This window comes from Leucoraja erinacea, chromosome 3 (assembly GCF_028641065.1).
Source record: "Leucoraja erinacea ecotype New England chromosome 3, Leri_hhj_1, whole genome shotgun sequence".
Taxonomy (NCBI): domain Eukaryota; kingdom Metazoa; phylum Chordata; class Chondrichthyes; order Rajiformes; family Rajidae; genus Leucoraja; species Leucoraja erinaceus.
The window spans coordinates 75519902-75536133 of record NC_073379.1 but is presented as its reverse complement, the minus strand read 5'-3'; the positions used below and the strand labels follow the sequence as shown (position 1 = coordinate 75536133).

The 16232-nt window shown below is 40.2% G+C and overlaps 1 protein-coding gene across 2 annotated transcripts in view; it reads right to left on the bottom strand.

The window, feature by feature from the left end:
* Positions 1-209: 209 nt before the first annotated feature.
* frmd3 (FERM domain containing 3) overlaps positions 210-16232 on the bottom strand; it is a 156548-nt gene continuing 140525 nt past the window's right edge. For both annotated transcript variants that reach the window (XM_055632984.1, XM_055632985.1), the window contains one exon: positions 210-1899. In XM_055632984.1, coding sequence (XP_055488959.1) covers positions 1298-1899 — 602 coding nt within the window. In that variant the 3' untranslated portion in view covers positions 210-1297. The remainder of the gene's footprint in view (positions 1900-16232) is intronic.

Below are 16232 nucleotides of genomic sequence, written 5' to 3'. Positions count from 1 at the left end.
AGTGCACAATCAAGAGGCAAAGTGATTTTTCAATGGACATTGGAGAAAGTTATTTGAATGTCTGAGTATTGTACTATCTATATTTTATATTATTCTCAACATAACTCTTTGACTTTCTAACTTACAATTGTCACTTGTTGACTGCAAATACTAACTTTGTCATCCTATGTATCTGCTCCACTATAGACAAAAGTATCTATGTCCATTATTTGTGATTGAATTCCTTAAACACGAGCCTGTACATAAAAACAGAAAATTAATTCTAATGATTTTTCCCATGAACCATCTTATGTTTTTACGAAGAAAAATGTAACATTTTGAATATTGACAACATTATTGTAAATGAGTAGTTACTTGACAAGGTATAATTCAATATCACAGTTAAAAGACTCTTATATTGATAAATTTCAGTTTGCTTCATGATGTGAATAAGCATATAAAACCACCAAAAATGAAAGCATTTAGGCAGTTATCCAATGTCTTTTGATTCCTTACCTCAGATCATAGCAACACGACAATTTTATGAATCTAGACCCAAAGTGACAACATCACCTTTCATTAACTTCCCTTTTCCCTACTCTTTCAAAACAGTAAGTAAAAAGTAAGAGAAAGCTCCTACTTTTATTTACATCATTTCAAGTCTCCTCTACCTGAAAACCTTTCAGTTGGTTGGAGAATTTAGTTATAACAGTTGCATTTGCATAGTTTAAATGCAATTTCCAATAACTTTCTAAGACTTCTGCCACTCTTCCCTCCAAACTACAATGGACAAGCAAAAAAATCTCCAAAAATATTCATCCCCAATGAACCTGGTACTAGTTATTATAGACTTAACTGATAATTTCTAATAAACTGAATATTGACATCACTGCAGTATGTGTAACTACCAACCCCCAAAACAATGCCTTTTGCAGGAAATACAATTTTGAAAATATACAAGATCAATTTAACAAAACAATTTTTCATGTCTGTAGAGTCTTTTGAATCTCAATGTCACCGGGGGATGAATGGAGACAAAATGTTGTGCACTCACTCAAGAATACAATACTCTTGAACACCGGATAAAACTTTCCATTAATTTAAAATATTTCTTTCATGCCACACCTATTACTTTGGATGTTCAATTCAATAATTTCATGAGCATGTTTCACTTTAAATAAAAACTGAATAAAATTTCCTGAAATACTTTTAAACCACATTAAAAAGGTACAAAACATAAAAACTGTAAAAACAGCAGAAATAAGTTTTGCTCAGAGAAGTTGTTGTTACTGTTAGTCCACTGCACACTGATGCAGCCTCAGGAGCTGCCTAGCTTGTCAAGAACATAGTGTATTTTACATGTCAGCCACTGTCTAAGTGGACAGAAGTATTCATTGTGAAACTGCTCAAACTCAGGCGTTTGCCGGATTTCCCTCAGAAAAGAAGCATCAATGTCAGATTCCAGCAAAACCAATAGAAGTGGGAAAGCAAACAGCAGCAATCCCAGTCCCACCAGAAGCAGTTTCACAAAGCTCTTTGACAACATATTCAGATGTCTGTTGCTTGTCAACAATTCAAAACTCCTAGAAAATACCCACTTCACCTCCTTCAGCTCCTCCTCATCACCAATCAGCGGTGTAGTTTCAGTTGCATCTAACTCATTGTATGAGCCTTCATTATCCTTCTGATTCCCAATTGAATGACTATTGAAAAGCAAATCCATCCCACCATCTTCCACAGGTGTAGGCAGGACGCTGGTACTTGGATTGTACACTAACTCAGATATAGTTGGACAATCTTCGTTCTTTTCCTCTTGGTTTTCACATCCTGATTCTTCCATTTCTATTAACTTATTATGCAACTCTTTTACCTCTTCCTCATCTGGTGTTGATTGATCATTTAATTTTAACAGTTCTCCATCTGAAAAAAGATCAGAAGATTTAAAGATAAGAATTATTTCATATAATTTTCCCTGATAAAAGCAAGTTATTATGTGAGAGGTTGCTGATTTAAAATTGTCTTGTACTTTAATATCCCTTAAGTTAATGATTTACTTTTTAAAAATCAGTCTGAAGATGGTTTCGACCCGAAACGTCACCTATTCCTTCGCTCCATAGGAGCTGCCTCACCCGCTGAGTTTCTCCAGCATTTTTTTCTACCTTTGATTTTTCCAGCATCGGCAGTTCTTTCTTAAATACTTTATAAAAATCACTATTTTAATATAAAATTATATTAAATAGTAAACAACTCTGGGAATCATCACTGGTCAAATTATTGAATGGGAAGATAGAAGGAACACTCACAGTCCACTGAAAATTTGACATTTTCTTTCATTGTATGCAATCCATCTACTCAAAGAATTGTACATTGGTTTACAATTTCCCTTTCTGTGCAGAAAGGTTCATGAACCACAGTTGCCAAAGTGTTTCAGAGCTTAATTCTGCTTCTAACTGATCCAATTCCTTATGGCAGCTAAACACCAAAATGACAAGCCAGGTGTGGAATTATTATCATTAACTATTTGTCAATAAAATATATTCTTACTGCCTATTACACCACTGCATAATTGACAACTTTTCTTTTAATGGTAGCAATAATTGTAAATTATAGTCATTCATAGATTTAGTAAATAATTCTAACCATTATATTGTTGAAATATGTTGTACGGATGTAGGCTGATACCCACATTTTAAGCATTTGAAATTTCCACAGGAATTTTTAATGACTGACCACTGTTCTAGAAGTTCCGAGTCATTTTGCCAAAGTTAAAGCTGAAGAAATGAAGAACAAAATTCAAGACACAACCCCTACCTTATAAATATTTTTTATGAAAGCTCGGTCACTTTATGAGGAGATCATTTCACAGTCTATTGCCTTACAAATTGAATGTGACCAGTAAGGTCATATAAATGGGTCAGTGCTTGGCAAGCAAGCATCTACCTTTCATCCATTTCAGTGCAGGCAAAGGAAATCGGGTGAGGTCAGGTCCAGGGTGGATCTAGCTTAGCGGATGGAGTTGCAGCTGCAAGAGAGATAGGACGAGGTAGGTTTGGGCATCTGCTAGGAGTTGTCTTTCACTTATGTTAGGTGGCATCATCACTAAGGCTATCATGTTCAACTATTGGAGTAGTTTAAGAGTTGGAAGTCAGATCTGTTGAAAGGCAGTAATGGTTTGGGCATCTGACTGGTGGTTGGTGGATGTGTCAGATTGTGGATCAGTATTTTATATGCTACGGAGGAGCAGCAGTTCAATTTTAGTGGGAGGACTGCGCAGTAAATTACCGAGTATGAAGATTTGTGCTGTATGATAGGGTTAAGTATAAAGAATGAATGAGGAAGGGATATTGGTAGGGGGTGGTGTGGCTGCAAGGGTGGCCGGTCCTCACCCTGTCATGGTGGGTGTCGAGGAGAGGTGTGTGCTTGTAGTGGTTCTGACTGAGTTTACCCCCGCTCCGTCGGATTTGTTCATCAGGCCCAGGCTCCGGGATATTTCTCGGGCGCCGGCTCCACACAACTTGAGCCGCCTTTCCGAGATACCCAGCATGCTTTTTTGTGATGCGAAGAGACGCATACTGTACAGAATGCTCCTGCACACTCTGCCCCTCCTTGCCTCCATCTTCCGTCCGGACATGCCATGGTGGTCCGTGTTTACACCTGAAGGCGGGGGCGGTCCCCAGTGGATATCTCTCTACAAGGGAGTCGTCCCCCTTTACATTGGGGAACTGGGGTGGAGAGTGCTGCACAGAGCGGTGGCGTGTAATAAACTTTTGCGTTGGTTCACGGGCTCGCTAGCCGCATGTATTTTCTGCGGCGAGGAAGAGACCAGGTTCCACACATATATGGAGTTTGTGAGGTTGCTGCCCCGTACCAATATCTGAAGGGGCTGCTCCTCAAGTTTTGGTTCCATTTTAGTCCCACGATCCTGGTGATTGCACACAAGGCAGGGAGTGGGAAGAACCAATCAGGAGGGTGGTATCTCCCTGTCGGTTTGCTCCTGGGCCTGGCCAAGACGGCCATTTGTGGGTCCAGGCAGCGGGCGGTCGATGATCACACCAGAGTCGGCTGCCTGCCCCTCTTCCAGACCTATGTCCGTGCTCGCATGTCCCTGGACAGGGAGCACACGGTGTCCACGGGGACTCTGAAGGCAACAGACAATAGACAATAGATGTAGGAGTAGGCCATTTGGCCCCTCGAGCCAGCACCGCCATTCAATATGTTCATGGCTGATCATCCCCAATCAGTAACCCGTTCCTGCCTTCTCCCCATTTCCCATGACTCCGCTATTTTTAAGAGCCCTATCTAGCTCTCTCTTGACGCCTTTTGTGAACGCTGGTCACCACGTGGGGTCGAGAACATTGTAAATAATGACTGTACCATTGTACTATAATTATTGCTTGATGTATTGGAACCTTTGAATGTACTTTTGATATTCTGTATTATGCATTTTGCTGAATAAAGTCCTTGGGGGGAAAAAAAAAGGGATATTGGTAATGAATTTGAAAAGTTGAAGAATCTTTTTACAAAAGCGGATAAGTGGATAAAGAAAATTATAGAATGAACAAAAGTGTTGAATGAGGGTGAGATGAAATGTGTAGCAGATGAGCTCTGTGAAACATTTAAGATCAGATAAAGCCTACATAAATGGAATATAAACAACACAGTGATACCAACAGAGTAAATCGATTGTAAAGGAAACCTCAATCTTAATGAAGAATAAAGTCCTATTCAGGCAAAATAAACTTTACCATTTATTTTAATATACTGGCTTATCAGCATTCCTGTAAACACTAACCCTCCGCCCCACTCACAATATGAAGAATTGTTGCCCATGCATAAATAGATAATCTTGAATCATTTTCAATATATTTCTCTATTTTTTCAATGCACTGGAGCAGAACAGGTCAAGAGATTTTATAGAGCAATTCAAATTCATAAAGAGGAAAACACCCTCAGTGGCAATAAGTTTGGTAATTAAGTGATTAAGAATCAATATAAATAAACTTATTTTACAAGTTGCTGTCATTTATATTTGCAGGAGTTTAGGATAAATACATGAAGGAAAAAATAAGGAAGTAGGATTAACTGGACAATTTTTCCCGAAGAGACGAGACCGGCATATTGCCTTTCTTGATGCTATATCGTTCTGTGATATGTTACTGGTTTAAAATAATTTGGCAGCATTCTATGGTATATTGGCCTCTATATGGCAGTGTCTGCAACAGTGAAAAAGAAACAGATGAAATCATGAAAATTGTCTGCTTGTACGAATCAGTGGTAGCGGCACGGTGACGCAACGGCAGAGTTGCTGTCTTACAGTGCTTGCAGCGCTGGAGACCAGGGTCCGATCCCGACTACAGATGCTGTCTGCACGGAGTTTGTACATTCTCCCTGTGACCACGCTGGTTTTCTCCAAGATCTTCAGTTTCCTCACACACTTGAAAGACGTACAGGTTTGTAGGTTAAGTGGCTTGATATAAATGTAAATTGTCCCTAGTGTGTGTAGGGTAGCATTAATTTGTGGGAATGCTGGTCGGCGCAAACTCGGTGAGCCGAAGGGCCTGTTTCCTCTGTATCTCTAAACTAACTAGAAGGGAATTTTAAACAATGTGCAGTGGTGTCACAATTACAGTACAAATCCTTCATGGTACATCATTAATTCACAAATTACACGATAATTCTGATCAAAGCACAATGTGAATTCAAATATAGACAGTGCAAATATGATGAGCATGTTAAAAAATAAATCCGCAAGTTAACAAACTTTTTCCTCAAAATCAAATCCATCACTTAATAAAAAAGATCATGCAGTCTGACATTTATAAATGAAGGAGGATGTTACCAATTTCCCAGACTATAACCTTGGGCCCCTGTTTCAACAATCGATTACAAACGATCCTGGAACAATGGTTTACCATCCTCAAGTGGATGCTTCTTCTTGTCCGAATCTTTAGCAAATTTTTCATCATGCTTTCTTGTTTTCTATCAGTCCCACAAAAGGCCTTTGTTGTGCTATTTCCATGGCTAAATCAGTGAATTCTCAACCATGGAACATAACAGACTTCAGGACACTGACTAAATGCCATCTGCATGAGAGGATTTAAGAATACAGCCACGAGGGAAATTATGGCTCAAATTACAGTTATTTACAAATCATTTGCTAGAATAAGTTATGATACTGTGCCAAAGAAATTTATGGCCTAGAAATACTGCTACATTTTTTCTAAACTGAACGTCAAAGAATAATACAGCATGGAAACGAGTCCTTCTGCCCAACTCATTCATGCTGATCTACACTAATCCCATTTGCCTACATTAAGCCCGTATGCTTCTACTCCTTTCCAATCTAAGAGCCTGTCCAAATTCCTTTTAAATGTTGTTATCGTATTTGCTGCTACCTCTTGCTCTGGCAGCTCAATTTATATAACCATTGCCCTGTGTGTGATGTCTTCAGGTCATGCCATGATTACTAGCATATACAAACATCTTTATCACAATTGTCCAGGAGCTATGAATTTGCACCCGAAGGTTCTCTTGTACATGGCCCCTGCCATTTACTCTGCATGAACTATTAGTATTTGACATGCCAAAATGCATTACCTCACATTTGTCTGGATAAATTCCATTTGGCCCTATTCCACCCAACTTTCCAACTGATTTGTGTAAGTCTGTATCTTATCTGTTCATTGCTGTCTACAACTACACCGATTTTTGTGTCATGAAATTTACTATTTACTATTCCACATACATTCTCATCCAAGTCAAATGACGAACAACAATTGTCCCCACACCAATCCCTGGTACACCACTGGGTATTATCTTCCAGTCAGAAATCACCCCTACCCTTTGTTTCTTGTCACAAAGCCAATTTATAGACAATAGACAATAGGTGGAGGAGCAGGCAATTTGGCCCCTCGAACCAGCACAGCCATTCAATGTGATCATGGCTCCCCATATCCCTTGACTCCGCTATCTTTAAGAGCTCTGTCTAGCGCTCTCTTGAAAGCTTCCAAAGAACCAGCCTCCACCGCCCTCTGAGGCAGAGAATTCTACAAACTCACAACTCTCTGTACGAAAACATTTTACCTCATCTCTGTTCTAAATGGCTCACCCTTTATGCATAAAGAGTGGCCCCTGTTTCTGGACTCCCCCAACATCCGAAACATGTTTCCTGCCTCTAGCGCATCCAAACCCTTAATAATCCTATATGTTGCAATAAGATCCCCTTGCATCCTTCTAAATTCCCAAGTATACAAGCCCAGCCGCTCCATTCTATCAACATATGACAGTCCTGCTGCCCCGGGAATTAACCTGGTGATCCTACGCTGCACTCCCTTAATAGCAAGAATGTCCTTCCTCAAATTGGGAACCAAAAATGCACACAATACTCCAGGTGTGGTCTCGCCAAGGCCCTGTACAATTGCAGAATGACCTCTTTGCTCCTATACTGAACCCCTCTTGTTATGAAGGCCAACATGCCATTTGCTTTCTTCACTGCCTGCTGTACCTGCATGCTTACTTTCAATGACTGATGAACAAGGACCCCCAGATCCCGTGGTACTTCCCCATTTTCCAACTTCACTACATTTAGATGATAATCTACCTTCCTTTTTTTGCTACTAAAGTGGATAACCTCGCATTTATCCACATTAAACTGCATCTGCCATGCATCCGTCCACTCACCCAAACTGTCCAAGTCACCCTGCATCCTCATAGCATCCTCTTCACCGTTCACACTGCCATCAGGCTTTGTGTCATCTACAAATTTACTAATGCTACTTTTAATCCCTTTGTCTAAATAATTAATGTATATTGTAAATAGCTGCGGTCCCAGCACAGAGCTTTATGGTACCCCACTAGTTTCTGCCTACCATTCGGAAAGGGTCCCTGTTAATCCCTACTCTTTGATTCCTGTCCGCCAACTAATTTTCTATCCATGTCAGCACCCTACCCCCAATACCATGTGCTATAATTTTGCCCACAAATCTCATATGTGGGGCCTTATCAAATGCTTTCTGAAAGTCCAGGTACACTACATCTACTGGCTCTCCCTTGTCCTGACAGACAGGAAGCAGCATGTGAGGCTGGGAAAGCATATCTTGGACCCGCAAACCCTCAGCATAGGAGCACCACAGGGCTGCGACTCTCCCCTCTCCTCTACTCTCTTTACACTAATGACTGCACCTCTACTGACTCCTCTGTCAAGCTTTCCAAGTTTGCAAAAGATACAACCATGATTGGACTGATCCAGGATGGGGAAGAATCTGCCTACAGACAGGAAGTGACACAGCTGGCATCCTGGTGCCATTGCAACAACCTGGAGCTCAATGCTCATAAAAGTGTAATTGATAGTACACTTTAGGAGACCCTCCCCTCACCCCACTCACCATCAACAACGCCACAGTCACATCTGTGGAGTCTTTTAAGTTCCTGGGAACCATCATCTCCAAGGACCTTAAGTGGGGGGGCTACCATCGATTTAAACAGTCAAAAAGGCACAACAGAGGATATACTTCCTGTGGCAACTGAGGAAGCACAATCTGCCACAGGCAATAATGGTCCAATTCTATATGGCCATCGTAGAGTCTGTCTGCACCTTCTCCATCATAGTCTCATTTGGCTCAGCCACCAAGCACAACATCCATAGACTGCAACGAATCGTCCAATCAGCTGAGAAGGTTATTGGCTGCAACCTTCCCTCCATTGATGAACTGTACACTGTAAAGGCCAGGAAGCGAGCAGGTAAGATCATCTCTGACCCTTTTCACCGTGGCCACAAACTCTTTGAATCACTTCCCTCTGGAAGGCGACTCCGGACTGTCAAAGCTGCCAGAGCCATACATAAAAACAGTGATTTTTTCCCCCACAAGTAGTAGCTCTACTCAATAACCAAAAATCTGTAGCCTCCTTTTGCTCTGGTATTTGATTTAATTCACATGTTTAATCAATAATGCTTTATTATTAATGTTTAATGTTTTATGAAACATTCCTAACTGTCACTGCATGTAATGTTGTCACTTGCGGGCGGAGCACCAAGGCAAATTCCTTGTATGTGAATATTTGGCCAATAAACTTATACATTAATTCATTCATTTTCCGAGTTACACCCTCAAAAAATTCCAGAAGATTAGTCAAGCATGATTTTCCCTTCGTAAATCCATGCTGACTCGGACCGATCCTGCTACTGCTATCCAAATGTGCTGCTATTTCATCTTTTATAATTGACTCCAGCATCTTCCCCACCACAAATGTCAGGCTAACTGGTCTAAAATTCCCTGTATTCTCTCTCCCGCCTTTCTTTAAAAAGTGGGATTATATTAGCTACCCTCCAATCCACAGGAACCGATCCTGAATCTATAGAACATTGGAAAATGATCACCAATCCGTCTACAATTTCTAGAGCCACTTCCTTAAGTACCTGCCATTTCCTTGTTCCTCATAATAAATTCACCCTTTTCAGTCTTCAAGGGTCCAACTTTGGTCTTAACATTTCCTATTCACATACCTAAAGAAGCTTTTACTCATTTATATTCTTAGCTAGCTTACCTTCGTACCTCATCTTTTCTCCCCGTATTGCCTTTTTAGTTATCTTCTGTTGCTCTTTAAATGTTGCTCTTTAAATGTTGCCTCTGGCTTCCCGCTCATCTTTGCTATGTTATACCTCTTCTCCTTTATTTTTATACCGTCCCTGATTTCCCTTGTCAGCCACAGTCACCCCTTGCTCCCCTTGGAATCTTTCTTCCTCTTTGGAAAGAACTGATCCTGCACCTTCTGTATTGTTCCCAGAAATACCTGCCATTGTTGCTCCACTATAACCATATAACAATTACAGCACGGAAACAGGCCATCTCGGCCCTTCTAGTCCATGCCGAACACTTATTCTCACCTAGTCCCATCTACCTGCACTCAGACCATAAATCTCCATTCCTTTCCCGTCCATATACCTATCCAATTTATTTTTAAATGATAAAATCGAACCTGCCTCCACCACTTCCACTGTCATCCCTGCTAGGGTATCTTTACAATCAACTTTGGCCAGCTCCCCCCTCATGGCTCCATAGTCCCCTTTGTTCAACTGTAATACTGACACCTCTGATTTACCCTTCTGCCTCTCAAATTGTAGATTAAAACATCATATTATGGTCACAATCTCCTAATGGCTCGTTTACCTCGAGTTCCCTTATCAAACTGGTTCATTACACAACACTAAATCCAGAATTACCTTCTCCCTGGTAGGCTCTAGCACAAGCTGCTCTAAGAATCCATCACAGAGGCACTCCACAAACTCCTTCTTGGGGTCCAGCACCAACCTGATTTTCCTAGTCTACCTGCATGATGAAATCTCCCATAACAACCGTAGCATTACCTTTACGACATGCCAATTTCAACTCTTGATTCAACACACCCCATATCCAGGCTACCGTTTGGGGGCCTGTAGATGAGTCCCATTAGGGTCTTTTAGTTCCTTAGTTCTACCCATACTGACTCCACATCTCCTGTTTCAATGTCACCCCTTGCATGGGACTGAATTTCATTCCTCACCAACAGAGCTACCCCACCGTATACTCTTGAATATTCAGTTCCCAGCCCTGGCCCTCTTGCAGCCATGTCTCTGTAATTTCCACAACATCATATTTGCCAATTTCTTTTCATTTTAAATATATATATTTTTTTTATTAGAAGCATGTGTACAAATAATAGTAATAAGTGACAATTTAATTACACATTTCTTACATAGCTTCAGTTTTTAAAGAGTAAAGATAAAGGGAGAAAAAGATGAGAGAAAGTAATAGAGAGAGGTGAAAAAAAAGAGACGCAGAGAGAAACTACCAATAACAAAATTATGGAGATAGATCTGGGAAATGTTGAGTGTAACTATTCATCCAATCCCAAACTCGGGTTTCAACCCTGATTCTATGTTAAACCAATTTACCTTTTCAAATATTCAATAAATGGAGACCATATTGTAACAAAAAGTTCTGGTTTGTCAATTAAGACAAGTCTTATTTTTTCCATATGCAAGGTCTCAGTCATTTCCGTAACCCACACTTTAGCCAGTCTGGTTGTTGGCGTAACTGTTGAATCTGAATCTGATTAATGTCATCCAACGAGAAGGTAATATTTTTAATATTATGAGGATCAAAGAACAGGAAGTACTGACACTTTTGAGAAATATAAAAGTGGATCAGTCTCCAGGTCCGGACAGGATATTCCCTAGGACATTGACGGAAGTTAGTGTAGAAATAGCAGGGGCTATGACAGAAATATTTCAAATGTCATTAGAAACGGGAATAGTGCCGGAGGATTGGCGTACTGCGCATGTTGTTCCATTGTTTAAAAAGGGGTCTAAGAGTAAACCTAGCAATTATAGACCTGTTAGTTTGACGTCAGTGGTGGGCAAATTAATGGAAAGGATACTTAGAGATAATATATATAAGCATCTGGATAAACAGGGTCTGATTAGGAACAGTCAACATGGATTTGTGCCTGGAAGGTCATGTTTGACTAATCTTCTTGAATTTTTTGAAGAGGTTACTCGGGAAATTTATGAGGGTAAAGCAGTGGATGTTGTATATATGGACTTCAGTAAGGCCTTTAACAAGGTTCCTCACGGAAGGTTGGTTAAGAAGGTTCAATGGTTGGGGATTAATGATGGAGTAGCAAGACGGATTCAACAGTGGCTGAATGGGAGATGCCAGAGAGTAATGGTGGATGGGTGTTTGTCAGGTTGGAGACCAGTGACTAGTGGGGTGCCACAGGGATATGTGTTGGGTCCACTGTTGTTTGTCACGTACATCAATAATCTGGATGATGGTGTGGTAAATTGGATTAGTAAGTATGCAGATGATACTAAGATAGGTGGGGTTGTGGATAATGAAGTAGATTTTCAAAGTCTACAGAGAGATTTATGCCAGTTGGAAGAGTAGGCTGAAAGATGGCAGATGGAGTTTAATGCTGATAAGTGTGAGGTGCTACATCTTGGCAGGTCAAATCAAAATAGGACGTACATGGTAAATGGTAGGGAATTGAAGAATGCAGGTGAACAGAGGGATCTGGGAATAACTGTGCACAGTTCCCTGAAAGTGGAATCTCATGTAGATAGGGTGGTAAAGAAAGCTTTTGGTGTGCTGGCCTTTATAAATCAAAGCATTGAGTATGGAAGTTGGGATGTAATGTTAAAATTGTACAAGGCATTGGTGAGGCCAATTTTGGAGTATGGTGTACAATTTTGGTCGCCTAATTATAGGAAGGATGTCAACAAAATAAAGAGAGTACAGAGGAGATTTACTAGAATGTTGCCTGGGTTTCAGCATCTAAGTTACAGAGAAAGGTTGAACAAGTTAGGGCTTTATTCTTTGGAGCGCAGAAGGTTAAGGGGGGACTTGATAGAGATCTTTAAAATGATGAGAGGGATAGATAGAGTTGACGTGGATAAGCTTTTCCCACTGAGAGTAGGGAAGATTCAAACAAGGGGACATGACTTGAGAATTAAGGGCCAGAAGATTAGGGGTAACACGAGGGGGAACTTCTTTACTCAGAGAGTGGTGGCTGTGTGGAATGAGCTTCCAGTGAAGGTGGTGGAGGCAGGTTTGTTTTTATCATCTAAAAATAAATTGGATAGTTATATGGACGGGAAAGGAATGGAGGGTTATGGTCTGAATGCAGGTGTATGGGACTAGGGGAGAATACGTGTTCGGCACGGACTGGAAGGGTCGAGATGGCCTGTTCCGTGCTGTAATTGTTATATGGTTATATGGTTATATTAACTGCTCATTAATATAATAAAAAGTTTGGTAAAGCTAATCCTCCATTAACTTTGGACTTGCATAAATGTTTTTTATTTATTCTGTTATTCTTATAATCCCAGATAAAATTTGTAACAATTGAATCAATTCTTTTGAATAATTTTTTTGGGAGGTATATCAGAATTGATTGGAATAAGTATAATAATTGTGGGAGAAATATTATCTTTATAGCATTAATTCTACCAACTAAACAGATGGGAAGTGTTTTCCAATATTGGATATTTCTGTGTAATTTAGTAAGTAAAGGAGGAAAATTTGATTTGAATAAAGAAGTATATTTCTCAGTCACATAGATTCCAAGGTATTTAAACTTTTCATAGGCGATTTTAAAAGGATACTGTTGAAGTATAAGCGGGTTTTGTTCCACTATTGGCATAATTTCAATTTTATTCCAATTAATTCTATATCTCGAGAACGAACCAAATTGAGATGAGATTTAGTAAAGTCTGAATGCTCATTTCTAGGTTTGTGATGTATAATAATACATCGTCTGCATATAAATAAATGTTATTAACTGTATGTTTAGTATTATACCCATGTATTTCTGAGTGGGGTCTAATGCTCTCTGCGGTTCTAATGCTTCTGCAGTTGTATAGGACTCTGGTGAAACCACATCTGGAATATTGTGTACAGTTTTGGTCTCCTAATTTGAGGAAGGACATCCTTGTGATTGAGGCAGTGCAGCGTAGGCAACATGACCACCAAAAGGACTGGACAAGCTAGATGCAGGAAAAATGTTCCCAATGTTGGGCGAGTCCAGAACCAGGGGCCAGAGTCTTAGAATAAAGGGGAGGTCATTTAAGACTGAGGTGAGAAAAAACTTCTTCACCCAGAGAGTTGTGAATTTATGGAATTCCCTGCCACAGAGGGCAGTGGAGGCCAAAGCACTGGATGGATTTAAGAGAGAGTTAGATAGAGCTCTAGGGTCTAGTGGAGTCAAGGGATATGGGAAGAAGGCAGGCACGGTTTATTGATAGGGGACGATCAGCCATGATCACAATGAATGGGGGTACTGGCTCGAAGGGCCGAATGGCCTCCTGCACCTATTTTCTATGTTTCTATGCCAAGCAATATGACTACCATAATTTTATCTACTCCTTTTGACCAACTATGTGGAAAGAATTGTGCTTAAAACAAAAACAAAAACACAACACCAGATGAAGTTCATTACTCTCACAGCATTCTGTGTTATTTTGTCAAATGTGGCATTTAACCATAACAGGAATGGCCTTGAAAATTGTTCCTTTGGCTTTTGGCCGAATCAAACAAATGTTTATTTGTAACGTACATCCATTTAAAGTTAGATCCTGGAAATTAAATAAATAAATGTGCTGCTGCCACATAAGCTAGTATAGTTGCATGTCGCCATGCAGGTCAACAAAAGGATAAATGTGCATGTAACTGTTTACTGGGAGTGCTTCCATGGACAAACTGATCAAGAGATGGCGAGTACACCATCCACCTATATTTCTATCATGTAATTCATGCTATCCACATCCCTGCCTCGTCAAGCCTCTCAACCTTGTACTTACCCTTGGCTATCCATGCAGCCCTTACATCCCAAGCTATCAAATTTCTACTCACTCCAAATCTTATCCAGCCCATCCCTGATAGTTGCCTGCAGTAAATGCTTCCATCTTTCAGATAAACACATGAAGCACAGACCCTCTTTGGATCTGTTCTTTCTCTTTTCAGCTAGGGTATTGTAAACAAACCTTTTCCAAAATCCAGCAGGTGAGAAAACAGTTGTGAATACAGCAAACGTAGACACAAAATGCTGGAGTAACTCAGCAGACAGGCAGCATCTCTGGAGAAAAGGAATGAGTGACGTTTCGGGTCGAGACCCTTCTTCAAACTCTAACTGAATAAAGCAAGGTTATTCCCTACATTCTTCAACTACCACTATTTTCACATTTTATATTGACTAATTTCAGGAAGTTCATGAAACTTGTGAATGAACTGCTAAGTTTCATCATCATTCCAACTGAGTAATACAAACTGGCAATATGGTGTTGAAACAGGCCCTTCGGCCCAACGTGCCCACACCAGCCAACATGCCACTGCTACACTCGTCCCACCTGTCAGCATTTGGTCCATATCCCTCCAAACCTGTCCTATCTATGTGCCTGTCTAACAGTTTCTTAAATGCTGGGATAGTCCCTGCCCCAACTACCTCATCTGGCAGCTTGTTCCATACATCCTCCATCCTTTGTGTGAAAAGGTTACCCCTCAGATTCCTATTCAATCTTTTCCCCTTCACCTGAAACCTATGTCCTCTGGTCGTCGATTCGCCTACTCTGGGCAGGAAATTGTGCATCTACCCGATCTATTCCTCTCATGATTTGATACATCTCTCTCCTAAAACCCCACATCCTCGTAAATCTTCTCAGTACAATTTCCAGCTTGACAATACCTTTCCTACCATCCTTACAAAAACTACCATCAGTAGCGCTCCAGATCTGCCTGCTGCCTGCTTTTTGGTGTGGCTTCATTTTAATATTATGATGCGAAAAATGTTATTTAGGCTCCCATACGAATCGGCCGTGTCTTGCCTGCCGATATCGGGGTTTAAATCATGGCAGCGGCCACATTCCAATCGATCACAATCCAGAAACATCCACTGTCAAGATAATCAAATTCTTTTTTTTTTTGCACAATCATGTCATAAGAACATCTAAATCATCTGTGTTTTGTGTTATTGTCTATCCATGATCAACATTTTCATACTAAATATCCACAGTACAGTTTTAGTCAGATGTATTGTACAAAAAATAATGATTTGATTATCTTGAGAGTGGATGTTTCTGGATTAATTTATGGGAATTAAATATTAAATTCCTTCCATTTGGCATATAAATGCATGACAAAGTGAGATTAAAAAGCAATGTGATATTGTGAATTCTTGTGTGAATGGGATCAGTTTGTTATTTGTAATTTGGATGCTTAGGCTATTTAAAAAAATTTGCCTTTTCTTAAGAAATGGATAGATGTTTAGATCCAGTAATTGAATTTAGATGAATTTAGCTGATTAGATGAATTGATTTGATGAATATGAATTTTTGTTATAGCGTTTAACTTTATTTCGGCGCGGCTCTAATTTGGATACTTAGGCTATTTAAAAAAATAGCCTTTTCTTAAGAGCCGATGGATAGATGTTTAGATCCAGTAATTGAATTTAGATGACCTTTTTAGCTGATTAGATGTCGTTGATTTGACGAGAATATGCCTCCAACGGGAAGAAGCCGGGGACTCTTACTGGGTATTTACGGAGCTGGGTTGGGTATTGTTGGAGTTGGAGGAGCGCTTAACTTTGCTCATTGCTGCTAACTGCTGCTTTTTTTTCTATGCTGCTGCTGATGCGGAGGCTCCAAACGGGTCTGTTAATGCGCGGCTCCCTTCAGTGGACCGCTTTTCGGTTTTGCGACATTTCCCCCCAGCCCGTGTCTCTGA